The sequence below is a fragment of the Stylophora pistillata genome, chromosome 6, assembly GCF_964205215.1.
Source record: "Stylophora pistillata chromosome 6, jaStyPist1.2, whole genome shotgun sequence".
Lineage (NCBI taxonomy): Eukaryota > Metazoa > Cnidaria > Anthozoa > Scleractinia > Pocilloporidae > Stylophora > Stylophora pistillata.
The window spans coordinates 9,294,575-9,320,579 of NC_142524.1; the positions used below are offsets into that span (position 1 = coordinate 9,294,575).

Below are 26,005 nucleotides of genomic sequence, written 5' to 3' on the forward strand. Positions count from 1 at the left end.
CCAAGATTATTACATGAGTTATAAACAGCCACATAAGTTTGTAAGTCACGGTGTATTAAAACTGTATAAATTTTTGATAATGCTCCAAATGAAATTGTAAATCAAGAGGATACTGTAATCAAATAAGCTTTGTGTTTCTTTCCTTTTCCTCCTTCTAGTTTCCCTTTTCAGATTTCTTTTAACATATTCTATATGCTTATTTTCTGCGAAAGAGATTTTTTTGTATGTCATCCTTTAAAATTTTGCGCGGTTTCTTCCTTTCTCTGTTCATCAGGAAATATCCATGGAAACGGCCAACCACATGGTACCCTAATGGAACCTTACGTCTATTTACAAATTCCTCTTTGGGAAGGAATACCGCTGACCATAGAAGTGCCGTCACCGGTTGGTCCGACTAGATATGAAGGTAACGCTCCACACATCATCTAGGTCAGCGCAGAGTTATTCCGAGAGGGAATTGGCACGAATCCAGGTTTAAATTTCATTGGGATATCTTTGATAGGGTTAAACCACACATGGGTGATTCATAAACTGGATTACGCGCAGTTAGCTGAGTGGAGCAAACTTCGATTGAGCGTGGAAAGAAATCAGGAATCGCTTTGGCTCTGCTCCTCTTCCCAATGTGATAGATCCAAAAAACTCGTGTCATTTTCTGATTCAATTAGTTTTAAATTAACGTAATCGATATCGTAACTTGGTCACCCGGGTTTTCCCGCGCTTCCGACCGCTCGAGTTCTCATTGGCTGTCTGTGATATTTTCCTTCTTCTGATTGGGTGTCGTCATCGGCAGTGGAGCAGGGGTGACCGTAGCAGGAGGGTGGGGGGGGAGAGAACCTGCTATCGATTAAAGATTTTTAGCATATTTTTAACATGTATTCAGCTGTGAACAACACTCATTTGGAATATCTCAATACTCAATAACCGATCTTTTAGCATTCTGAACAAAGCCTAACGTCAGTTTACACTTTCAGAATTTCTCAGTTATGGATTTGGCAATTCTCCATCTTGCAGCGAGGATTGCAAGCTCTTATGGGATGGCTTTGGCCGCTGGTCTAATGGAACCTGGAAGGCACATGTGGAAGGTAGCGCAAGTCGTTAGTATAGACCACTTTCATAAATGGCTGCCGGATTAATATTCTTTTGTTTAAATTCAAATTAGCCCTTCTGGCCTCGTTCTCCAGTACAAAATTCAAAAGAATACATTATCTCAAGCGAGGCCAAAAGGGCTAATTTGAATTTAAACATAAGAATATTAATCTGGCAGCCATTTATGAAAGTGGTCAATACACCAAGAGAGGCGTCACCGAAAGGCATACGTGAAACTCGCATGTTTTCCGAGACTGCATTCTTTCTAACAGTCCGATCAAATTTGCTTACCAGCTGCTAATCTTTAATCGCTGAAGACTTAACTACGGCTTTCTACCCTTAGTTTAAAAGAGATCTTAGCTTTGAGGAAACAGGCTGCAAAACAGGTAGAGTTAAAGTGAAAACATTGTTCCTTAATTATAGAGCGAGTTTCAAAATTCCTCAAAATAAAACCAAATGCAAAGCCGATCTTGCACGTGAACATTACTTTTATTTACTCCAGAATAAAAGGCATTTTCACATCAAAGATCTCCCATTTCTTCTGGTCTTAAAAACAAATGCGCATGCCTTAGACGTCTCGGAAATAGCTTATTGTAAAACGGCTTGTTCTTTTAATTTCTTCAGGTTTGTGGACGACACGTTCTTCAAGGAACCGAGAAGGCCTATTGTGGATTTATGGAGATTCAAATGCGGGTCGGTTTTACCGCTCTATCAGCCGAACGCCGCTGTGTAATACAGTTTTCCGCGGTTGCAGTTTCTCGTACAACTGGATCTATCCAATTGAAAATGCTACTGTGGAAATGCAACAAAGAAATTTCCTAGCAATAAATGTAACCCGAGTGGTGGACGCCATTGCAAAAGTAATGTATTTGCCACAGATGAACAACAAGAAAAGTGTCATTCTTCTAAATCATGGTCTGCATTTTATGACTTCCACAAACTTCACAACATACCGCGAGGTTGTCGACGGAATAGTGGATTTGTTTAAAGAGACTAAGACCAACAAGGACGGAAAAGAAGAACTTAAGTTCCAAGGGAAAGTTATTTGGAAGACAACCTCCGCCATCCACCGGGAAAGATTAAGATCTCCCCATCATCATAAGCGAAGATTTTTAACTCGTCAGGTACGTAAATCCACATTGTTGTCCGTTGTGGTATTTTTGTAATGCTTAATGTAATAGTTTCTATCAGAGATCCATGGGAAATATGTGATTACGTAAGTCGAATAATTGGAAAAGCCGGCACAAGTTTAAGACCAACGAAAACAACAGTGCTATTGTTTTTTGTCAGTAGCACCCAGACCACGCGCGATCTTTTGTGTTTGTGTACACTTATTCCATGAAAAGATGGATATAGTCGATAGAAACGTGTGCACGCGTGGAAACAGTCCAGCGGGGATCCGTTGCTTGTTGTTGGCATACCAGGAATTGTTCACCTGAATTCATTCAAAGTCGAATTATGTTTCGTGCAACCGTGCAACACAGCGATCAAAGGTTGAGCATGCGCAAATGGATCGAGTTTCCACGACAAAAAATAAACCCCATGACGCAAAAGAAGGGAAAAGGGAACACTGACTCTTTCGAACACGAAGTTTATTCAGTTGCAGGTATTCTATTGATTCATCATTTTGCTCAGACCGCCGCACGTTATTAAAAAATCATGATCATGAATGACCAGCTTTTTTAACTATCTAAAGGTCAATGATACAATTTTTGGCCGCTTCTTAGCTGTTTCAACTTCCGTACATGCACAGTCGTTTGTCCGTTGTGTTGCTTTCTTCCACAGAATGTAGACCAATGAAAATAAAACTATTAGGAAGTATTGCCAGATAACTTGAAGATTCTTTTCAAATTTTTCTATTTAAATTAACGCCTTCTAGCGGGTACAACTGTACAACGCTTACTCTACCTGGGCCATGTGTCAAGCTGGTTTTGAGGTACTTGATGTGTACCCAATTAGTGCGTCTTTTCCAAATGGAACCGACAACAGCTTGGATCCTTACGACGCCGTCCATTACAAGAACTTGGTGTTCAAGCCTGTGGAACACATTCTTCTCGAATACTTCAGTCCTAGGTGGACAACAGTCAATAACACAAACAGAGAAGTGTGAAAAACCTTGGGGATGAACGAGAACAATCCGCCGAAGCAAATTCTGAAAAGCTGACGGTTCGGCGTTAGCCCTCCCCGGAGAGTAAATATTATTGACTGACGCATAGTGATTTGCCTCCACCGACCTCCCTAGAAGGTAGATAGTATTGATCGGCGCCAAGTGATTTGCCTCCACCCAAGGTTAACACCCGAAAAACGTCAGCTGTTCAAAAGATTGCTGGCACTTTACCTGCCTTTCTAAAGTTTTCGGGTTATGGAACAATCCAAAGAAATTAATTGGATTAATTAGTATTTAAGCACTACGTGCGATATTTTTCTTATTCATGTTGATGCTGTTTTTTTCTTTTTTGAGGCTTAATTTGAGTTTTAATATTGTTGATTTAAAAGATGTCACAGAGGACGGTACGCAAAGATTATAAATATTTTGTAGTTTTATCAAATACTCACGCAGGAATGCTTCATTCGTAGGCAGTGCTTTTCTTATTCTTGATGCTGCTGTTTTTTTAATGCCTAATTCGAGTTTTAATATTGTAGATTTAAAAGATGTTTTCGGAGGACGGTACGCAAAGATTATGAATATTTTGTAGTTTTATCAAATACCCACACACAAATGTTTAGTTCGAAGGTAGCCATCTTTGTTTTAGACTTTTGATTTTTCCTGACTGGAACTGACTTGGTTTATTTGCAAAGATGAAAATACGTTCAGAATTACTTATTAAAAGGTTTGGAATTGTATTTCTCTTTAATTCAGAGGCCCGGCAATGTCACAGGATGAAATAACTAAATTAAGTTTCCTTAAAGGTAACTTAAAGGTTAACATTAGAAGTATTTAAGTCATCTTTAGGTGACATACGAAAGTTCTGAAATGTATCTTTAATTGAACTTTCCGAAGTCAATTAAAGTGTCCTTATGAACCATTTAGTTAACACTTTAAGGTCACATGAAAGCAAACCTAAATAAGCATTTCATGAACACTTTAAGATCACATGAAAGGAAACCTAAATAACCATTTAATTGAATTTAGGAATCCTCTTAATTCTTGTAAAGTCAACTTTAGTCAACCAAAACTTCCACTTGTAAATGCATCTTAAAGGTTTCTTCAATCTTTTGTTTCCCTTTAAGTACTGCTTAAAGTTACAGGTTTTGTTGTAATTCATCTTTAGTTGTACTTTCTGATTCTCTTAAATTTCAAGTTTTGTTAACATTCATCATTAAGTGACCTTTAAGCACCTCTAAAGGCTGCAGGTTTCACTTTCAACTGACTTTTGATTTGCTTAATCACACCCTCATTTATATCCCAATAACTTATGATATTTTGGGCAACCTTACAATTGATAGAAAAAGAAGCATCACACATTCAAGTAATAACAAAGTGTTTGAAATTGCAGTGATGAAATAGTTTCGTTCAAAACTCATTTGTTCCCCTGAGATAACATAAACCTACAATGAAGCTGAGGATATCCCAGTCGAGCCCCATACATAATTAAAAAAAGAGATGTCCAAATGTTTGAATTACTGATTGACATACTTTATTAAAATTGTTTCACTTTTGTCAATGTATAATATAATCTTCGTCAAGCAGGTAATAGAATATTTACCACTATAAAAGTATGACAAATACACAAATTATATAACTAGCTGTAGTAACAAACTACACAAAAAGATATTGATTCACAAATTGTACTCTCAAATCCAGCTACTAAGAAATGTGATTTGAAATGATACTTGTCTAACAATAAAAAATATAAGTTCAACCTATCAATCTAAAATTCAGAAAAATTTTCTTAATCGACTTAAATTTGCAATAACTCTCAGTTATTTGCTACATTATTACAACTGTAATACTTATTAAATATGATCATATACCTTAATTTCTTTTAGTAAACAAGTGATAGAAAACAGTTCTCTTACTCTAAAATGCAGCTGAAACTTTGATATACAAAAATGATGTGTACATCTATATATAAAAAAGTATCTCATGTGGAGGAAATTTATTAACATTGAAGAATTCACGATCACTCACTTTAGATGAGACCATAATTATTCAATGAAAAAGAAGCCTCATGCAGGCATGCAAAATAACCTCATTCTAGACTTGGCTTGATATTTTGTACATTTTCGATTTCATTGATTAGTAAAACAATTTTCTCACTGTATTATTGCCCACTCTGGAAAATTTTCAGTAGGTGGGCATCTCAGAAAAGGTTGCCCATAAACCCTGGACGGATTCTCTCTTTAGCTCTTGAAGTGAGCTTTTTCTTATAAGCCTTTTCAAGTTTCTTTTCAATTTTTTTCATTCTCCTACTTTCCCACTGAAGGTGATGCACAGAGTATTTTGTTACTTTTGAGGTATTTCCATTGTCATCCTCGTAGCAGCTTTCCTCACTGCTCATTGCCTCCATGACAAGAACCTCTGCTGCTCTCCCCTTTTCATGCTGGTTGGCCCAGTTGACCAGCTCCAGGGCTGTAGTTTGTCTCATTAACTTCTAAAAAAAATAAAAAAATTAAACAGGCATGAGAAGGGTGTTATAGGACTTCAAATGAAAAATATGATCCAAATCACTAATTTCTCTTGATATATATATATGTGTGTACCCATTGTAAGAATGGAATTCTTAAGCATGTTATAATATAGGGTCTCTTTGTCCTTTTTTTTTTTTCCATCAAATGGTGCATACAAACTATCATTTATCTCACATCACATTTTAATATTTTTCAAATTTATTTTACAAAGATTTTCTTGGGAGGCTCTAGATACAGACCAGAACACCTCACTTATTTAACAATTTCTCTAATAAGAACATAGTCCCTTAGATGTGTCTATATTCAAAGCCATCCAATTTTGAAGTGCCAAAATAAAGACATTCAATGGGAAATAGCTTCCCTCCCATTGATCAAGTGTACTTGAGGGTGTACTCAGTCTGGTAACATTGAACATCTGTCGGACCCCATCATTTGTGAACAGCAGGGTATATGAAAAGTAAAATGTTCAAAATAGTATCCTAGCCAATAAATACCTCTCTTTGGAGACCACTCTTCCAGGTTTTTTGTTTATGAGCCTCATAGTGGTTACCACTCTTCAGTTTCTGTGTTTTCACACATATTTGAAATGTATTTGTAAAGCAGCTGTTTAAAGAAATGATTATGAAAATGCCATGAGAAGCTGATTGTAAAAAGATTCCCACATAAATTAATGACAATGTTCAAATTTATAATAATTTATGGCAGGCCACCTTAGAATATCTGCCAAGTTAGTATGTCCTTAGTGATTCATTGCTAAGGTGTAAAGTATGCTTTTTTGAGGATCCACACTGAAGTGTCTCAGATCTAGAGACAAGAAATAAACCTGAAAATTTCAGTTTGCAACATATTTAAATTTCTGTAACATTTGGGAAAGTGAATATGTAAGTTAGGAAAAACTATAAAATGCACCTCCCCCCCATCCTAAATTTGACCATGTAATGAAGGTGCTCATTAGAGGTTTCAGGGTATCTAACTGTGTTACTGAATGCTAGTTTTATGATGACATTTATGTTGAGGGGAAAGTGGTAAAAGACACGAATTGATGGTAGAGACTAAAAGCAGGGGTATCATTAAGGGCTGGACAATAGACAAATCGACCAACTTTGAGCAAAATTTTGCCTGGATGTTTTCAAGCCAAGGCCTTCAATAAAACTCAAGTTGTTATAAAGGAGATATGCATCAATATGCTTGAGTGCAAAATCCTTATGCTCACCCACAAAATGTAATGACACCCCAATAAAAGTGAAATGCATGTGCTATGATTATTGGTAGCTACCTTCTATGACTTCTTTTGTCCAAGGACACTTTTCAGGTCCTCCTTGTTGATGTATTGCCTGCTCTATTGTCCGCTCAAAAAGGATCTCGTTGCTGTCAGAATTTATTCTAAGACAAAAACAAATACAATTAAGCATGGTATTCTGTAGTAACAACATTAACACTAAGACAAAAGTACAGTGAAACCTCGATTATCCGGACCTGTTGGGACTTAGGTAATCAGTCAGGATAATCGAAAATATGAATATTAATGAGACAATAATGTAAACAAAAGAGATGAAGATAAAAATCTGCTTCGATGACTCTCCGAGTGCTCGATCTTTTGAAAGCGGAGGAGGCAATGTTTTAAACGCACTTTTCCTGAATTTAGACATAATCTCTGAATTTTTTTACCTCATAAAGTTTGGAAGATCAAAGCTCATTAATAATCATAAAAAAAACGGGACCAGAGAAAAAGTCCGGATAATCAAAAAGTCCGGATAATCGAGGTTCGACTGTAACCACCATAAGGTGTTCACATAACATCTCAATATTTCAAGCAGCAGCTTAGACTCGGATTTCCTCGCTCAATCAAGATAAAGTAAAATATCTCTGAATCTAAAATCATATTACTCACTCTTCGTCAAGATAGAAACCACTAAAGTCATCTTTTTTCAAAAGGAGTTTGTACATTCTCCTCACAGTTCTCTAAAAGAATGAAAAAAAATTCAACAATCGGTTTGTCAAGTATGTCCTATTTCTACTCTCACGCTTTTTAAAAACCCTGGTTGTTTGAAGGCTAGATGATGTAGAGCAATCGACACAAGCACAATTAAAAATTAACCTTACCCATCTATGTGAATAAAACAGGCAAGGTCAAAAGGGTCCAAGAGAAAAAATGATTAAATGAATTTTCATACTAGATAATTCTCGTTGAAACAAAAGGGAGGAAAAAAACTTTTCTGGTAGACCTGTTTATGGTAAAGGATTATCAAGTAAATGTAACCACATCTAATCATGTCAAATGATTACCGCCGAAATAATTAAGTTAATTATGCATATAATTCGCGCGGCAAACATCTACTCAACATAAAAGAAAATCTTCCACGAAACAGAACTGATTCAAGCAAATTATGAACACAAATCACATTATTCATGCTTATCAGTTATGTTTTTTTAACTCACTCGACAAGCCGGTGGAACTACTACCGTCGTTCGCCTTTGTCTTCTGTTTTGGCGCCGACGGACGTTGGCTGCATTATTATCAACAGTTTGAAGACGGCCCTCGATCCGCTGAAGCGCTTCAGAGTTTTCTTTGTTGCTGCGCTCTTGCTGCTGCCGAAGCTTTACATTTTCGCTCGCCAGAGCGTGATTGCTCCGGATCAACTCCTCCAGCAGCACAATGCAATCGTCGGACACTTTATTCCTTTTTTCGCCGCTGGAACCACATCATGGTTTTGATCGTGCAATCGTCTTTCCGCCATATTCTTTTCTTACTTGCTTTAACTACGAATTAACGGTAAAATAACCACACTACAAGTGCTTCTCTCGGATGCTTTGTGATGCTTTGTTAACAAAGTAGTCAAACGGAATATTGAGGTTCAAAAAAGCGCGCGAATTAATATTTCTAAAACCAAACAACGACCTCCTGTTGACATATTGCCTCGTTGTGATGTTTATCGTACTGTGCCTAGCTAACGCTGGCCAGTACAAATGAAGACTCGAGTGTAATTGGAAGCAAGGAAACAGAAAGGCGGGAAAACACGAACTACACGTTCGAACTTTACTTGTTCAAGTAAACAGCTTCATACCGATACCAAAGTTTCAAAAGGGTTAGTTAAAAATATATCTGAAAATGTAGCCGTGTGTAGGTCAAGGATATCTTGTAACAAAGGAAATTTACGTATGATGCACGATCCTCGCAGTAGATAGCGCTAATTTAAGCAATAGCGAAAATCACACCTGAAAAAATGAGGCCTGTACGGGACTCGAACCACTGACCTCTGCGATACTAGTGCAGCGCTCTACCAATTGAGCTAACAAGCCAACTGGGAGCAGGCCGTTAAGTCGATTCGTAATAAACCCGTGAAAGTGATAAATCAGATACAATGAAATATATGAAGTTTATATATTTTGAACTGCGGTATTAGATACGTATGATGCACGATCCTCGCAGTAGATAGCGCTATTAGCTTAAATATTTGAAGCTGTTCACTGTTTCTTAGGTTCTGTATTTTTTTTTTTCAGGGAGTGAGGAATCTGCTCTTTTCCTGCCATGACTTTTTCCCACAAGGGCACTGAAAGCTTTCTCGATGGCACATCATAGGTTGGCAGATGATGAGATGGCACATCTTGTCAGTCAGTGCTTTTGTTGTACTGCCAATGTGTATGTAAAATTGTCACCCTGTATGAATTGAAGCTTTGGACGAAGTCAACAGATTAATATGTATTTCTGTAAAATCAATACTGTCTGTCAGCTTCATAGGGAGATTTCCACAAATAACATTGTTTGTATATATGAAACAAAATTTACACTGATCCATGAAAATAAAAATTTCACAATACATATACAAAAAAAAAAAAAAAGAAAGAAAAAGACCAACTACAGAGAATAACCAAAAGTGCTAACCTCATTATAGTAATGCTTGATACAGACAGTTATTTTTTGTTGCCTTTATAGAGTGCTGGAAACACAAACTATTACGTATTCATTTTTATTGTTTGAATTATTTCTCTGAAATTCCCATTTATTGTGACAGTAACATGGGTGTAGAAAGCTTTCTCGATGGCATTTTGTAAGTTGGCAGGTGAAAAAGTGGCACATCTTGTAAATCAGTGCTTTCAAGTGACAGAAGTCTTTCTTTTACCCATTCTTTAATTGCATACCAATGCTTTTGATTAATAAAGCTATTTATTCAGTTTAATTGTAAATGACAGTTTCTTAGGATTTATTGTGACTTGATTTTTGGAGGCATGAGCTATAGAACACATTATTTATATTGTAGACAATTTGTTCGGCCGAAGTCAAAATAATTTGTTAGTTTTGTGCAATATATGTTCGCAGTGTTTATGAAAATAAAATGTTATGTCTGTGGTAGGCAGAGGCCTGCCACTTTTGTTTGTCCGATTAGTTGTTTTAGTAAGGGTGGATTACATGAGCCGAGTTCACTCTTTGCTAGGATGGCATTATGTGGGCAGGCCAGCCTGACTCATGTAATCAGCCTCTAAGTGGATGATTGGCAGGCCTGTGGCCTGAATTATTATTTCCCTCAGATTTCTAGCAAAGGTAAATAGATCAATCACATTTAATTCCAGTTTCATTTACATTAAATTTTATTCTGAATACAGTTGAACCCAGTAAATGGGCCACCCTCAGGGAACTGGCAAATGGCCACTAAATAAGGGTTTTTATTTCTTTTTTTGTTAGATCCCAATGCAAATTTATAGCAAATGAACAGCTTTGCTCAATGAGCAAGGTAAATGTAAAGCAAATGTCAAATTTACGTCACACTTGCATGGAATTTTGTCAGGAACAAATACTTGAGTTTAGCTTCAGTTTATAGCTATTGCAAATTTAGTTCAAGCACACTTCTTTTTCAGCTTGAGGATAGTGTTTCAGAAGAAGACATTTCATTCCCAGCAGACAAGATGGATCACAGAAAGCTAATGGTATCATCTATAGGATAGTGAAAGAAAAACCATTGCAATCTGTGTCCCTTGCGAGGATTCGAACCTCCTGCAGTCAGCCTAGAGAAGGTGATCCCAGCTGTGAGGAGAGTTTCGTGCGCTCCTCTCAGTGCTTGTCTATTTTCGCGTCTCGAGGAGAGGTGCAGTGCAGATTGCCCATACTTTGTTCTTACCCTCTGGTACCTCGGCAATGATGTATCCGTACCGTTTTTATTTTTATGTTTTATGATTTTTTTATTTTCATTGATTGATACGAGCACTGAGCCGTTAAATAGGTCTCAAACCCGGAGGCTAGACAAGTCGGTTCTCGGCTGTAACCACCAGAGGACTGTGTCTGTGTTCAAGCGGGGATTTACTTTTCTCCGGCACCCTTGACATTCAAAGTCAAAGGAATACAAAAGGACTAAAGCCAGGTTGGAGAGTATCTGCTTTTTAACTGAACAACATTAAAAAATTATGGCATTTGCAGAACGGAATGGTGACTGTAGCTTAACTTGAGAGGGGCCACGAGAACTAATTGTTTATATCATATCAGTCAAAAATCAATTATCTCAGAAAAATTGCGCATCACCTTATCAGCTGGAAGACAAAAAAAAGTAAGAGCTGGGTCAATATTCATAAGGAACATCTGCTCTATCAGCTGGGCAGAGGAAGAAATTTGTGTGGACCTTTGTGATGATTCAAACCTCAATTTATTTAACATCGCTACCAAACGTTCTTATAGCAGAGCAGAAAGACCAACTACTGGGTGGACGCATGTGAGGATTCAAACCTCAGGCTTTTTAATCAATATTCCTGGAAAGGAGAAAGATTGTAAGCCTTACATTTAATACGGAGAAAGAAATAAGCCACACGACAAAAGAAAACAAAGGCAAATAATATGAACCAGAAACATTACAAACTTGCCGCAATAGTCTACAAAGGTACTTTCTCAATGGGGCGTCCATGCCCCCACAGGCAGTAGACAACTCCGACCTCAAAAAAATCTTCAGGGACTGAGTGCGAGGAAGTTTCAATGTTAATCGTCTCAAGCAACGTTCAATAGCGGTTATGTTCTCATGTAATAATTAAAGACGTAAAGATATATGTAGGTATGTATCAATACATACACATGACTTTTTTTATATTCAAATTAACTAACCTTCATAGTCAGATGAACTTGAAATTTCGTGAAATCACGGGAATTTGAAGTCGCCACGAAAGTATCTGTTAATTTCTTTCCGTTACCTTTCCGCTTATGCCTTTCGAAAGTTGAACGTGATTCGAAGCCATTAAAGCGCGCGCAGAAAACATTTCCTGACTTGTCATCGCACTCCATGCGCTCTTTAAAGGAGATGCAAAAATGAAACCGTCGCTTTCAATAAGATGTTTCGACCCCAGAAAGAATTGTGAGCTCACGTTGCTGCACGTAAAACAAAATTTGCTCTTCTGGCTCATCAGTGCAAGTGTTGGCTGATTTGTGATGAATATTCTGTTGACAGTTCAGATTACAATGAGACTATCTTTAATGCATGAATTAAAGATGTCAGAACAGCTATACTCATTTAAATCTCACCTTAAAGTCAACTTAAATGTATTTTAATGAAACACCCTCTTTTGTGCCAAAAAAGAAACCACTTAAAGGATACTGAAAGATTTGCGCTACTAAAGTTAAACTTATGTTCAATTAAAGACTCATTAAAGGTTAGAGTTAGCTTTCGGATATTTCACTTGACAATTAAAGACGATTAAAGCTTTACTCAACCTTTAAGACTGCTTTAGATTTTGCCTAAAGGCACTGAAATAAGAACATTCGTCCTGTGTGTAATAGAATTGACTTTCACCTTTTCTTGTTATTCAAATTATTATTAGATGTTGTTTCGGTCAATATTTCTAAACGTATTAGCTGTACGGTTGGAAAAGAAATTCCACATCTACGCACACTCATGTACCATTTTCTAAATTACAATTCTTGGGGGGCCGCTTGGCTCGTAAATTAAACGACAACAGACAGACAGACTTAAACCTTTTGTTTGTGTTCATTAAGATAAAATTCATACCATATGTGTTAAACCTCGCATTAGAGGCTATAGGATATAACATCTACTTCAGTGAGAAGTGCTGTGGTAACATAATTTTTTTAAAATTTAATAATGAAACTACAACCTAGCTTGGACCCTTGTTATATTGTATTTCACTGATAAATTTTACTTGAAAATACACGAACGTTATAGCTTTCGTCAACGGAAAAAAAAATAATTTCATTATTTTCTTATGACGCTCGAGTTAAAAGTCTTGTCTAAAACTACAGTCAACAGTAAAGGCGTATTATAATCAATGAGACCTGAGACATTCAACAGGTACGAAAACATGACGTCACAAATCATGTGACACGGATAGCGACGGGTGAACAAAGAGCAAAAACTTGTCAAGTGAATTTTTGCGATTCACCGGTTAAAAAAGATTCTATTATTCTATTTAAAAACACCACCTGATGTCACTCAAGAACAGAGATTTTTAATATCTTGTAACTCGAAGATGGGATAACATGCAACGGTGTGAACAACTTCTTTCTTGAAGTTGAGAGGTAAGAGAAATGGCGAATTGATTAGCGCCGGTTAAATAGCCACTTTACCAAACATTACAAGTATAGCATAGCTGGGATATCTTTATCATCTCTGTGTACAATCTTTCAAATGAATGTCACTATGGTTTAGCTACGAGTTCCACTGTGTTTGAAAGAAATCTTCCTATGGGAGAGAATCGATAGCGTGGATCGTGAATTGTTTTCATAGAGACAAGTGCAAAGGGTAACAGGTTCCTTTAAGACAGGTTCTATTCAAATGTTCAAGTGCGAAGTTGTTTTTGGAATTAGGTAATTTGTTCGTCTCAGAGTGAACGATTTTTCTCTTTGTGTTGCGCGTAGATCATATGAGTGGGATTGATGAGGATGACCCAGATTTCATCGCTATTTCCTTTGCTGACAACCAAAATTGCGACAGCATGCGAAGGAAAAAATTGATTCCGTCGCTCCAGCAGTCCATCAAGACACGGGTACATAGAGTCGGAACTTTAAGAGGGCTGCCACGACTGTTTCTATTACGACGAGCATTTTGCTTCTGCTGGGGTGTGATAATATCGCTGTTTATCTACCTCAAGTGGTATTATCCACTGTATCTGACAAGTAATGTCAGCAGAAACACTTTGGAAGACTTTGGCAGGGACTGGTGTCGAATGCGCAATGCTCGGATAGATTGGGGACTACTGCGAGAACCTTGCATTGGAAATACGATCTACGAAAAGAATTTACCCGGATGGGATATGGAAAACCGAACTAATGGGCGGATGAGTTTTGTTTCATCGACGGATATTCGACCTGCTGGACAGTTTAGCAGGATTATCATTCAGTCCCAGACTGTTGAGGCCCTTCCGAAATCGGTCGGTGGGGACTACTGGCGAGTCTTTATCTCGGGTCCTACTGGGTTTGCGCCCACGGTAACTGACCTTGGTAACGGAGAATACGAGATTCTGTTTTTGATCTTATATCCGGGGAATTATTGCTTGTCAGCAGTGCTGGATCATTCTATATGTGACGGAATGAAAGACCCTCCAGATTATTGGTTTATTTCAGGTAGGCTGTTAACCAAGATAAATGGATCCTCGAGGATTCAATATCTACATTGATTTGAAAATAAATTGCCTCAGCATTACGAGACTTCCCGTTGGAAAAAGCCCTATATCGGACGGTCAGTCTCACTGCATCATCCGCTCTTGTCGTTACCTTGAACTGCAGTCGTATTTAAAGTTACAGTTTAAACTACGTGAAATGGGACACCAAACGCTTTCGCGGCATCCTCGTTCTCGGATTCCTTCCTCTCAAAGGAACGCTTAGGACTCTGGACACGAGTTTGAAGTTTTGACCAATGATTATGCAGCTTCAACATCATATTCAGTAAATGGGGTAATGCAACGTCAAAGAGTAAATGTCATAAATTTTCGCGTTGCCCTATTTTCACACAGTATTTTCTTTTCTTCAGGGAACAGTCACGGGAGCAACCAGCCACAGGGAATTCTGAACGGAAAGCAAGTTTACCTAATGCAGCCGCTTTCAGGAGGCAAGGAGTGCTGTTTTGACGTGCCTCCGAGCAACGGGCCAATGAGAAGAGATGGTATGCATTTTAACTTCAACAACATTGTTGTTGTCTTCAGCGTACTCTTTAAATCGAAGCAAAATGGTGAAATCGAAAAGATCTGGGCCGTGTGGACAAAATTTGGAAGCAACTCTCTAGTTTTGTGAAGAGTAAGAAAGATGGTAAAAACAAAATTTGGAAGCAACTCTCTAGTTTTGTGAAGAGTAAGAAAGATGGTAAAAACAAAATTTGGAAGCAACTCTCTAGTTTTGTGAAGAGTAAGAAAGATGGTAAAAACAAAATTTGGAAGCAACTCTCTAGTTTTGTGAAGAGTAAGAAAGATGGTAAAAACAAAATTTGGAAGCAACTCTCTAGTTTTGTGAAGAGTAAGAAAGATGGTAAAAACATACAACACTTATAACACGCTATAACACGCTATCGACATTGACTTATAACACGCTATCGACATTATAAAATTAATTAATTAATTGATTAATTATTGCTATTGACTTATAACACGCTATCGACATTGACGATCCTAACAGTTTGCAGGACGCGTGTCAAATGCGAACTTCGTAGAGTCTTTGTGCTCAGTGGTAGAGGATCGGAGCGCAGAATCCGAAGGTCTGAGGTTCAATTCCTCATGGGAACTCAAAATTATTTCTTTGTTCCACGCTAGAGACAGGACGAAAAACATCTTACGAAAACTCTCTAGTTGTCAGTTAGTAGGAAATAAAGGGATTTAGCCAAAGGAACAGTCTAATTCTAGTTGCTTATTTCAGACAAGAGAAAGGAAGTGTGGCGGAAGTGCGAAGAAACTGCGAAGTGTGAGTTATGTTCTTGAAGAAATATTCGCCTTGGTGCATGACTCACCCCTCGCACTCGCGTCACACATGCCTCTCGCATACCTGTGATAAAGCCTGCACCGTAAGGGCTATAAACTTTATACCCAATTCTTGAGGCACTCGAACCCAAAATGGTTCCATCGCAGCCGTTTTATTTAATAGCTTAGTTCTTTCGATCAAAACCATGATTTCTTAATATTGTTATTTTTCTTTTGCAGAATTTTTGAGTTACGGGCTTGGATACCCGTCCTACTGTGGAACAAATTGTAAATTTCTTTCCGATGGCTTCGGCTACTGGAGCAATAGGACCTGGGTACCACACGCTCCCGGTAAGAAGTTGTACTCTCACTCAGACCCTGTACGGCCCCCACATCCCTTTAAATATGTCTTTAAGGTACAAAGACTTGAAAAAGTCTTAAATTTTACTGGTCCCAGTCTTTTTTGTGTCCAGATAGACGGGCCGAACTCTGAAAGTTGTTCCTATCCTCAGGACCATGTCGTCCACAATTCTGCTTTGGGACAAAAGAGGGAGCCGACGGAAATCGAATGAGTGCAAATAATCACGAGAAATCTTCGAGATAAGAGCACTACTGATTCAAACACGTTTAATCACTGTGCAATCTATTATAACACTCATATAATTAATGGACTGTCTTTTGTTGTTGTCATTTCGTTCAGTTTTTGACTTTTAAAAAAATCATCCCGAACGAAAGGCAAAGCAAAGTGACTGTCCGGTCACAAATAAATCACGACACTTATCGGAAACATTTTGAATCCTTACTTTTCAGAGAGATTATTCAAGAATTCTCCACGCAAGAGAAAGGGAACTCTGTGGATTTATGGGGATTCTTTAGCTTTGCGGTTTTACGATTCCATTTACTACACGCCGCTCTGCACGGAAATCTTCAAAGTCTGTAATGTGACGTACACTTGGGTGTACAACATGATCGAACCAGTGGAAGTTGAAAAGTATAAAAGGAACTATCGAGATTTCGATCCTTCCCGGGTGCTACAAGAAATTCGAAACGTCATATATCTCCCTGAAATGGACGAAAACAGTGTGATCATTTTAAACTGTGGATTGCATTACGTATCGGCGTTAAAATTTGCAATTTATCGGAAGCTCATTGATGCAATTATTGACATGTTTAAAGAGACATGGGAGAATGAAGAGGGCGTCGTTGAATGGAAATTCAAGGGAAAACTAATTTGGAAAACGACGACGGCCATTCACAGGGAGAGATTTTTGTATCATGACCATCCGAGCCCGCGGTTCTTAACTCTTCAGGTACGTTAAAGACACCAGTTTTATTCAATCGATTGCGTTCGTTAACCCCCTCCCCTCTCGGTTCTTTTTGCATTGTACACGTGGCTTCTATAGGGTCTCTTGGGGCTAGATAGTGACAAAATAATCGCAAGGAACAATAAGGACCTCATGCAAACGGGGGGGAGGGGAGGGGAGGGGGTTTGGTGGCGAGGTCACTGCAATTTTTCAGTTCTTCTTCTGATTGCTTGAGTGGGTGTGGCTTATGGTGTGAAACTTCTACACCAATCACAGAGCGAAACAAATTAAGTCAGTATGCAAATTCTTTTCACCGTTTTCTAGTTACGTCCTAAAGGTCCTGACAGGTGAAATTTGTTTAATAGTCGATAGCTTCTTAATTTAGTTAGTGCTCATTTTCTTTGTTCTCGTGACCTTGAGATAATAGCCTAGGGAGGAGTGAGCTAAATATATTTTAAAAAATCATCGTATTCATGAACACAGATCGGTAGTTTTAACCGTTTACACTTTAATATCAGTATGCATATTCTCCAAATGAATAAGGTTACATGGATTAATTGACCACTCCTCATAAGGCTTTTCAGGGCCAACACCCACCCATCCCACCCAGGGGAGGACATCCACTACACAGTAATCTCGTAAGTGGGAAATTAACGTCTCCTACCCCTAACCCTGCAGGAGACAGGGCCTACGGTTTTTTCCTCCTTATCCGAGAAGACTAGAATATCTATACATTTCTTGATATAGAAAAGTATCAAATTCTCCTCACTTATTTCAAGACCATGAGTATTGTGAAATGTTCAGCAGGCAACCGTGGACGATACTCCTACTCTTGTACGTTGGATCCGCGATGATCTGATCGGCCCAAAATAACGAATATGAAATATAAATATAGAGGCAAGACCGATACAACGTAGATAAGTAAATTTTAAGACGGAGCACTATATTTCGGCTGGCCAAACCAGCCTTCTTCAGGTGCAGTGGGAATTAACAGAGAATTGGGGTGATGCTTCATAGAAAGCTGTATGATGTAACAGCGGAAATATGTAAAACTAATTTGATTGACAATGAGATAACAATAAAAATAGAAATAGTGAGCAAAAATAGAAATGAAGTAAGGTAAATGGGATAAATAACTAGAAACTAATACATTTCTTCGCGAGCGTTAAGGCCATCTGGATAAATAGTGTTGCCTCTTGAAATTAAAAAAGCTTCCCTGGCCTTGCGCATCGAGTCTCTTGGAAAACACTTTTTCGATGGCGATTAGCTCCATGTCGTGAGCAGAGTGGTTAGGAGAGGAAATGAAGTGTTCTGCCGCTGTAGTGGGTTTAGATTTAGAGTTAGGTTTATCAATGGTACGGCGGTGTTCATTAAAATGGTCTTTTAAACGTCGTTTAGTTTCTCCTATGTATTGTAAGTTACAGCGGTTACACTGAATTAAGTAGATAAGGTTTTCAGTGTCACAGGTCAAGTGAGATTTTATGGGACGTGTTTCGCCGGTAGAAAAAAAAGGTATAGTTAGTAAGACCGTCAGAGATGTAGGGGCAAGTAGCGCAGTTTCTACCATAACGGAAAGAGCCGGGGGGGAGTTGAGGATGGGAAGTGGTATTTAATTTTAATTTAGTCCATTTTCAGTGCATTAAGTTTTGCAGTGGGGAAGGACTAGAAAGGAACATAGGAACCATTCGTGCTAGTCCACCCTCCCACCCATCCCACCCCAGGGGAGGACATCCATCACACAGTAATCTCGTGTGTGGGAAATTAACGTCTCCTACCCCAACCCTGCAGGAGACGGGACCTCCATTTATTCGTCCCTATCCGAGAAGACTAGAATATCTAACCATTTCTTGATGTTATAGAAAGGCAGCAAATTCTTCTCAATTATTTTAAGACCCTGAGTGTTGGTCCGGCCGGGGCTCGAACCCTCGACCTCCCGCACAACAGTCCAGCGCTCTATCCATTGAGCTAACCGGGAGGCGGTTAGAGGGTGGTGGAGTTAGAGGGGAGTTTGGCTGTTACTAATGTGTCGCGAAGGTTGAGGGAGCGTCTGAAGGCGACAACTGGCAGCCGAGGAAAAGCTTTTTTGCAGCGGTTAGAAGACTGCAGTAGATGCCAGTGTTTTTTGATGATGTTGGAGATGTGAGGAAGCGACGGATTAAAAGTAGTTATAAATGGAATACGGTTAGGTTTTTTTACGTCTTTAGTTTGTAAGGTGATTGTGCGGGAGATGTCAGCGGCGCGTTGTGTTTGTTTGGTGACGAATTTATGGCTGTAACCTCGTTTGAGAAGGTATGAGGTAAGTTGAGCGGCGCGAGTCTCAAAAGCTTTATCTGTCATACATACATACATACATACATACATACATACATACATACATACATACATACATACTTTCTTTATTCCAGAAGCAGACTATGTATACACTAAGAGGAAATGGAAAATATGCTTCCAGAAAAGGAAGTTAAGAGGTTATCCCTATGTGAAAACTCCCTAAAAAATAAGTCTAAATGAAAATAAAATACTTAGTTATAATTAAATATTTAAATACAATTTAAGCTGAGATTTAAAATGCTGAAGATTATCAGCTTCCACTATGTTTCTTGGTAATTCATTCCATAATTTAACAATCCTAATGAAGAACGAATGTTTATAACAATTAAGTCTTGCTGGTTTGACGTAAAGTTTGTACTGATGATTTGCTCTCGTACATCTAGTTGTGGCAAAATCAGAAAAGTTTCCAAAATCTAAATGGTAAAAACCAAAAACAATTTTATAACACTCAATTAAAGATAGATAAGTTCTACGGTCGGAAAGAGTAGGCCATTTTAGCAATTTGCATCGGTCTTCGTAGGACATGTCTCCTTTGCGTTGATTTAAAGCAAGTCTTGAAGCTCTTCGCTGTACATTCTCAAGAGCATGGATGTCCTTGACGAGGTAAGGACACCAGACAGGTACCACATATTCCAAAATTGGCCGTACAAGAGATTTGTAGAGCATAGAAAAAATATTTGCATTAGCGGTGCCTATCGAGCGTTTAATAGAACCTAGGACTTTATTCGCTTTGTTCACAGTTATACCAATGTGGTTACTCCATGAGAGGTCCTTAGTTATTATAACACCGAGATCTTTAAATTTATCTACGTCTTTCAAGGGCTGTCCAAAGAAATAATTGGTCACTGACTTATCACGTGAATGTGTAATTCGCATAGATTCACATTTATCCGCGTTAAAACGTAGTTGCCATTTACAAGCCCATTCGCCAATATTGGTAAGATCTTCCTGAAGACGCTGACAATCTGTGATCGGGTCAATTATCTCTCTATAGATCTTCGTATCGTCTGCATATAATTTGATTGTGGACGTAGGCGGAGTGCTAGACTGAACGGAATGGCTTTTTTGGTATGTAATGGAAGGCAAGAAGAGTGCAATAGATACATATGTTTGTCTGTGGGTTTGGTGTAGAGGTCAGTGGAGATATTACCGTCGGTGGTTAAAGAGACACTTACGTCAAGGAAAGCCACATTAGTGGAAGAGTGTGAGCTGGTGCCGAATTTGATGGTGGGGTGGATATTGTTAAGATAATCGAAGAGAATTTTTTAGCTCCGTCTTAAAATTTACTTATCTACGTTGTATCGGTCTTGCCTCTATATTTATATTTCATGAGTATTGGTCCGAATAAAGGCTGAAAGTTTCTAAAGAAACTGTGGTGCTGCGTCGGTGGGGGTAACAAGGTAATTTGGTTATATCAACTAAGTTGAAATTGTAAATTGGCCACCGTAACGAATAAAAAAGCTGACGTTTCGAGCGTTAGCCCTTGGTAAGAGCCAATGACGAAGGGCTAACGCTCGAAACGTCAGCTTTTTTATTCGTTACGGTGGCCAATTTACAATTTCAACTTAGTTGATATAACCAAATTGCATATTCTCCATATTGTTTTCTATACATTTACTAAAGTGCTGATGAAGAGAATTTGTTTAACAATCAGTTGTTCTTTAGTAAATGATCATTTTCTTCACTCTCTTGACCTTAACGCGAGATTCAGGGATATATTTAATAATTATTTTTGATACGTGCTTAAAATGACTTTATTTCTTTGTATACATTTATTCTGATCGTTTCCCCCTCTGTCTCTCTCTAGCGCATACAGTTATACAATGCATACGCTGTTTGGGCCATGTGTAACGCGGGCATCGAGATTTTGGATGTTTTCCCGATGAGTTATTCATTTCCAGAAGGGACAGATGGATCCAGTGACAGATACGATGCTGTACATTATAAAAACATTGTCTTCAAACCAGCTGAACAACTTTTGTATGAATATTTTAATCCCTACATGGACAACCAAAGGAAGCTTGGACTGTATTATTCTTTGTTTGGTAATAAAACTGCTAACTTGTAAATAAAAATCGGTTGCTTTTCTTTTAAAAGAAGCGATCCGACGGGAAGAGGAGGGCCGGGGGAGGGGAGGGCGGGTAGTACAGTCTAAGCTTGTACGGAAGTAAGTCTTCAACGCAATACGGTTTACATCTCACAATTTTTCGCGGGATGTTTTATACTTTTGCAAACTCTAAAAGTGCCCTTGAGATGTATGAAACAAACAAAAAAAAAACAAAACTTAAAAAAACAAAAAAAAGAGGATTTTTCACTTGATTGCAAATTCATCTTCGGTTCCGGAAAATGCAACGACTTCTCGTTAAAATTTCCGCCATCAGCAGATAAAGTTTGATTCAAGTTACGTGGAGAAAAATGGGTTCAGAGAGGAAGCGATGTCAGAAACATTCTTGTTTAAATTTTCTTTCACTTTGGGAGCAATGAGCTAAATATTTAGTTTAATTTTTCAGGAAAAATGAAAGCTTGGTGTACATTAATCATGGTTCAAAGCGAAGGAGTCGCAAAATGATGTTTGGTGAACTCCCATTGACACGCTACGCTTTCTGATAAACAACCTTCACTGAAAAAGGAAAAGTTGAATTTGTCTCTGTTAGATACCTCTTTCAAAATTTCTTTTTTATGTACTATTGGCTTTCCTGACTAAGCAATGTAAACTTTGAGAACGAGAAGACTTAGTAAACGTTACTGTGATTTGTTAAGATAATCACGTTATGCTGGTGTTGATACAATAACATCAGTGAACCTTGGGTCGCGACATGCATGTGAAAACAATCTCCAACTGCTTTTTAGCAGAGGTAGTTTACGGAACAAAGAGTTCAGAAACCCACAAATTGCACGCAATGCGGTACGTATTTGCTTCAAAGCACGCCCAAAGGAAAGACTTGAAACCGGATTTTGACTGATTGGGGTTAGACTAAAAATTGTGGGCGATGTTGTCTTACACAATTTAAAATTCAATACATAAAAAGCACGCAAAACAACTGAATGACATGAATTCTAAATTAATCTTAGTTGATTGTTAAGAGAGAGATTTAGGCAATCAAATATCTTAGGTTTCCGCGTTCAAATTGGGCTGCAAACACGATTTTAGGGTCAATTTGAAATTGGCATAAAATTACTTACAGTTGTATTTCTCCACATTTTATCCTTATCGAGAAAAAGGTAGAATTTGGTAGAATTTGGAGGAAAACACAACAATTATTTTATCTTAGAAAGCGTCAGGAAGCGCTTCTGCAGGCCAACAAAGAAATACGAAAACCATAGAATCATGAACACCATGGAAAGGTAAAAGATGTGAACAAAACATTTCATTGGTAGTGTCGATTCATAGCACCTCATTACTTCTCGTTTGGTTTGTTTGTTACGCAGATAGACAAGCTCAAAAATAGTTGAAGACGATATCTTAGAATGATAAAAAGTTGTACGACGAGGATCATTAAAGAAAATAATTTGAAACTTAGTTTGATTGTTAATTATAATAATTTGATAACTTTCATTTTCTAAAGAATTATGTATTTGCACGATTTGAAACAAAAAAAAATAACCAAAAAAATTATGTATGAATCGAAACAGCGTATTTTTGTGCTTATTTATGTTGTTGTCATTACCATTGTCTTTTTGTTTACCTCACAACAATTTCTTAGTGGCAGCTGTTATGGAATATGAAGAAAACATATTCCTGTAGTCTTAACTATGGACTACTTGCAATATGACTCATCTCGCCATGCTTTCAAAACGTTTTTTGCAAAGTTGATGCGGCTTGCGTGTTCCGTTTGAAGGCAAAAATGTATTGAAAGAAGCAGTGAGGCCGGGACTAAGATATTTAAATTTCTTTTAAAGACTCAATTAGGAATCTGTGGTACGAGATATTTGATGGAAAGTGATGGTGGTGAGTAGATTTATTATGTTTAACTGCAATGTTATTTAGATGAATTTTATTGGTTTTCTTTGCGTCTCCTGTTTACTATTTTAGTTCCGTGTCAGAATGGGATGTGGAGAAAGTAAACCTGTTGTTATTCCACAAGAGAGACAAGAAAAGCCAGAACGAGTAGCTGCTTATGGATTGCCTTCATTTGAAGGTCGTTATCAAGTAACACGCCAAGAGCTCGAACCGACGAGAGCGCTAGAATATAACAACAACTCGGTTATTTATCAAGAGCAGATTTCTTTAATAGAGAAGACTTGGGACCTTGCAGGCAATGACCTTGAAAAATTGGGAGTAGACTTCTACGCTAGGTAATGCATCAAATGAAATTTTACAAACTTGTTGAGTTGATAATTCAAAAGTTAGCCATCTCCAACTCTCAAGTTTTGCAATTTTATGTCTTGTGATAATTTGTATCAGTTTCAGTTTATTCCAGTTTCGTGCAAGTTTCGATAAGTCCAATTTGTCTGTCGTAAAACGTGAACAAAGTGATTGCAACGAGAACTCATGGGAAATTTAGGTGATCAACCCGACAAGCGGAAAAATATGAGCAACCAAATCCAATTGCTTCTAATTAGCTGGTTGACTAGCGAAAGTTTTATTTTCGTAACCAATCACAGAGCTTAGTAATTAAAACAGGAAAATAAATCTAGGGGCCAATGAGAACGAAAAGTAAAAACAGGCATATTGCTTAAGTGCAGGAAAGTGACCAAGTCGGTTTAAGTTTTGGCTGTGATTGGTTGCGAGAGAGGGTGGTGCAAATTTTCTGAACCAATCACCTGGTTTGGTGAAGTAAAACCAGAGCAGTCCCAAGTCATTGATTAATCTTGATTAATCATGATGTTACTAATCTATGCAATCGTTTAATGCTCCCCTAACCAGTAGTCACCGCTTTGCCCTTTTACGTTTAGATTGTTCAAAGAGGATCCTGGCCTTCTTCGCCTGTATCCATATATGTATGATCAATGGAGCTACGTCATGAGAGTCAACGATAGAGTCAAGCGAAAGGGACTGGTAACCATGCAACATGTTGATGAGGTAGTATCATCGCTGAATGACCCAGGCTTCTGTGAACAGTTCCAAAGAGACTTTACATTCTGCCCCCGCAGAACGAAGGTGTGCAGTCTCACAAGCTCAGCAGTATAAAGCTTTTATGAGGGTGTATCACGCAAGTGATTAGTCTGGTGACTTGGAAGTCTTAAATTCTGATAATCTTCGTAAAATTAAGAGACAATAACTCCATTATGTGCATGGGGTTTGTAAAAACGGTGAAAGGAGTTAGTTGGAGGGAATAGGTAATTTTTTTCTGCATTTGTTCATCATAGGCACGATACATCAAATTTTTGGAACAGCAATTCCATTAGATTTTTCCTATCAAAGTAAAAATATACCTGAAAAAAGTTGTACCTACTTCTTTTCAAGTTGACTTGTTGTAGTCGGTGAAAAGTTCTCATTGAAAGCAAGTAATTCCTGTTATTTCTCTGACTCGTCTTGACTCATACTATGATTTCTAATTAGTAGCAACTGGTTTGTTTCTTTGTAACAGTCTGTGGGGACTGCACTTATTTTTGCACTCGATAAGAACCTGGGAAAGAGATTCACCCCAATAGTGACAAATGCTTGGACAGTTGTTTACGGAATTCTGGCCGAAAATTGTCAGGATCAGATGAGTAGAGAACACATGACACTGGTGCAGGACTCTTGGCACCTACTCAAGGGAAATCTGGAAGGAATGGGAGTGGACTTTTATATCAGGTGTGAGTGCGAAAACATAAACCATAGAGTAGGTTGAGTTAACAAATGGTAAACCCCACAGCTACTGAGTTATGGATGCACGCGGGAGGTTGTTGAGCAAGAAAGAAGCGTAAGAGTAGAGAGAGGCGACAGCCGAGAGCGACTCCAGCTTCTTGAATGCACTAACCATTAGGCCACAGGTTTTCTAGAAAAGTCGCAAAAATGATCATCACTTGTTAATTTTTTTTAGATACCTCCAAATTTAACGCTTTGGTGATGTCGAACCATCAAATAATAACTTAAAATCCCCATTCACCCCTAGAGATTTATATATATTTCCATTTTTTTCGTTATCAGGATTAATTTCAAAAAAAAAAATTCTTTTTGATTGATTAGATATTCCCCGAGATATGCCGCCTCAAAGTTCGTCCCTTTGGTCACGCCCTCTTGATTTGGCCGGACGAAGTCCCTCATGACGTCACAGCCAGAACATCTTTGGATCGATGTGCTTACATTCACGGTATTTTATGGAGGAATATGTCTTTAGACGAATCTGGTGTATTTGAGCAACCAGCGACCACGCAACGAGTCGGCATTTTCACATCATTTTACAGCAATAGACACATGTTCTTATACAAGAAGTTAACATTCGTTCTTGCTGTGACGTCATTGAGAAGTAGTAGGTCCGAGACTCGGCCCAGTAATTGTCTCCCGGCCAAGTCAAAAGGGCGTGGCCAATAGAGTAACTTTGAGGCGGCATATCTCGGGAAATATTTAATCAGTCACAAAATTTTTTTTTTGGAGATTAATCTTGATAACGCAAAGAATCGAAATATATATTAATCTCTGGAGGTACAAAGTGAATAGGGACTTAAAAGGATAAAGAAAGTATTTCTGGTTTGAACTCGTGGTCCAAGTTGAAGGAATAGAAGGATAGGCGTTGACACAGGAAATGGAAGAGTTTTATGTCTGTACTTTTATGACAAAAGTCAAAAATTCTGATGCACTCTTTTTCTGTTGGTTACACGATTATCTAATCTTTTCACACCAAAGGGCGTAT

General features: G+C 38.1%; 3 protein-coding genes and 1 pseudogene across 6 annotated transcripts in view; 3 read left to right on the plus strand and 1 right to left on the minus strand.

The window, feature by feature from the left end:
- The window catches only part of LOC111327946 (uncharacterized), a 14,841-nt gene extending 4,747 nt beyond the window's left edge, over window positions 1-10,094 (plus strand). For 2 of the 3 annotated variants that reach the window (XM_088762939.1, XM_022932272.2), the window contains 4 exons: window positions 275-406; window positions 972-1,082; window positions 1,711-2,210; window positions 2,966-5,708. In XM_088762939.1, coding sequence (XP_088619065.1) covers window positions 275-406; window positions 972-1,082; window positions 1,711-2,210; window positions 2,966-3,196 — 974 coding nt within the window. In that variant the 3' untranslated portion in view covers window positions 3,197-5,708. Of the gene's footprint in view, window positions 1-274; window positions 407-971; window positions 1,083-1,710; window positions 2,211-2,965; window positions 5,709-9,219 lie in introns of those variants that run through there. The other variant, XM_088762941.1, reaches the window with a different exon arrangement.
- LOC148728125 (uncharacterized) lies at window positions 4,702-9,223 on the minus strand (annotated as a pseudogene). The gene is made up of 5 exons (XR_016002401.1): window positions 8,158-9,223; window positions 7,610-7,680; window positions 6,985-7,101; window positions 6,213-6,312; window positions 4,702-5,681 (listed from the first exon to the last, which is right to left on the minus strand). The product of XR_016002401.1 is annotated as an uncharacterized LOC148728125 (transcript).
- Window positions 10,095-12,442: 2,348 nt separating the features above from the next.
- On the plus strand, window positions 12,443-21,301 carry LOC111327947 (uncharacterized). The gene is made up of 6 exons (XM_088762942.1): window positions 12,443-13,225; window positions 13,565-14,269; window positions 14,676-14,807; window positions 15,832-15,942; window positions 16,402-16,901; window positions 21,034-21,301. The coding sequence occupies exons 2-6, from the start codon at window positions 13,570-13,572 to the stop codon at window positions 21,292-21,294; spliced, it is 1,704 nt and encodes a 567-aa protein (XP_088619068.1). The 5' UTR covers window positions 12,443-13,225; window positions 13,565-13,569; the 3' UTR covers window positions 21,295-21,301.
- A 1,959-nt stretch (window positions 21,302-23,260) lies between these two features.
- Window positions 23,261-24,446, plus strand: LOC148728126 (uncharacterized). Its single transcript, XM_088762575.1, has 2 exons — window positions 23,261-23,522; window positions 24,123-24,446. Exons 1-2 carry the CDS (start codon window positions 23,272-23,274, stop codon window positions 24,355-24,357), a joined length of 486 nt encoding a protein of 161 aa, XP_088618701.1. The 5' UTR covers window positions 23,261-23,271; the 3' UTR covers window positions 24,358-24,446.
- Window positions 24,447-26,005: the final 1,559 nt, after the last annotated feature.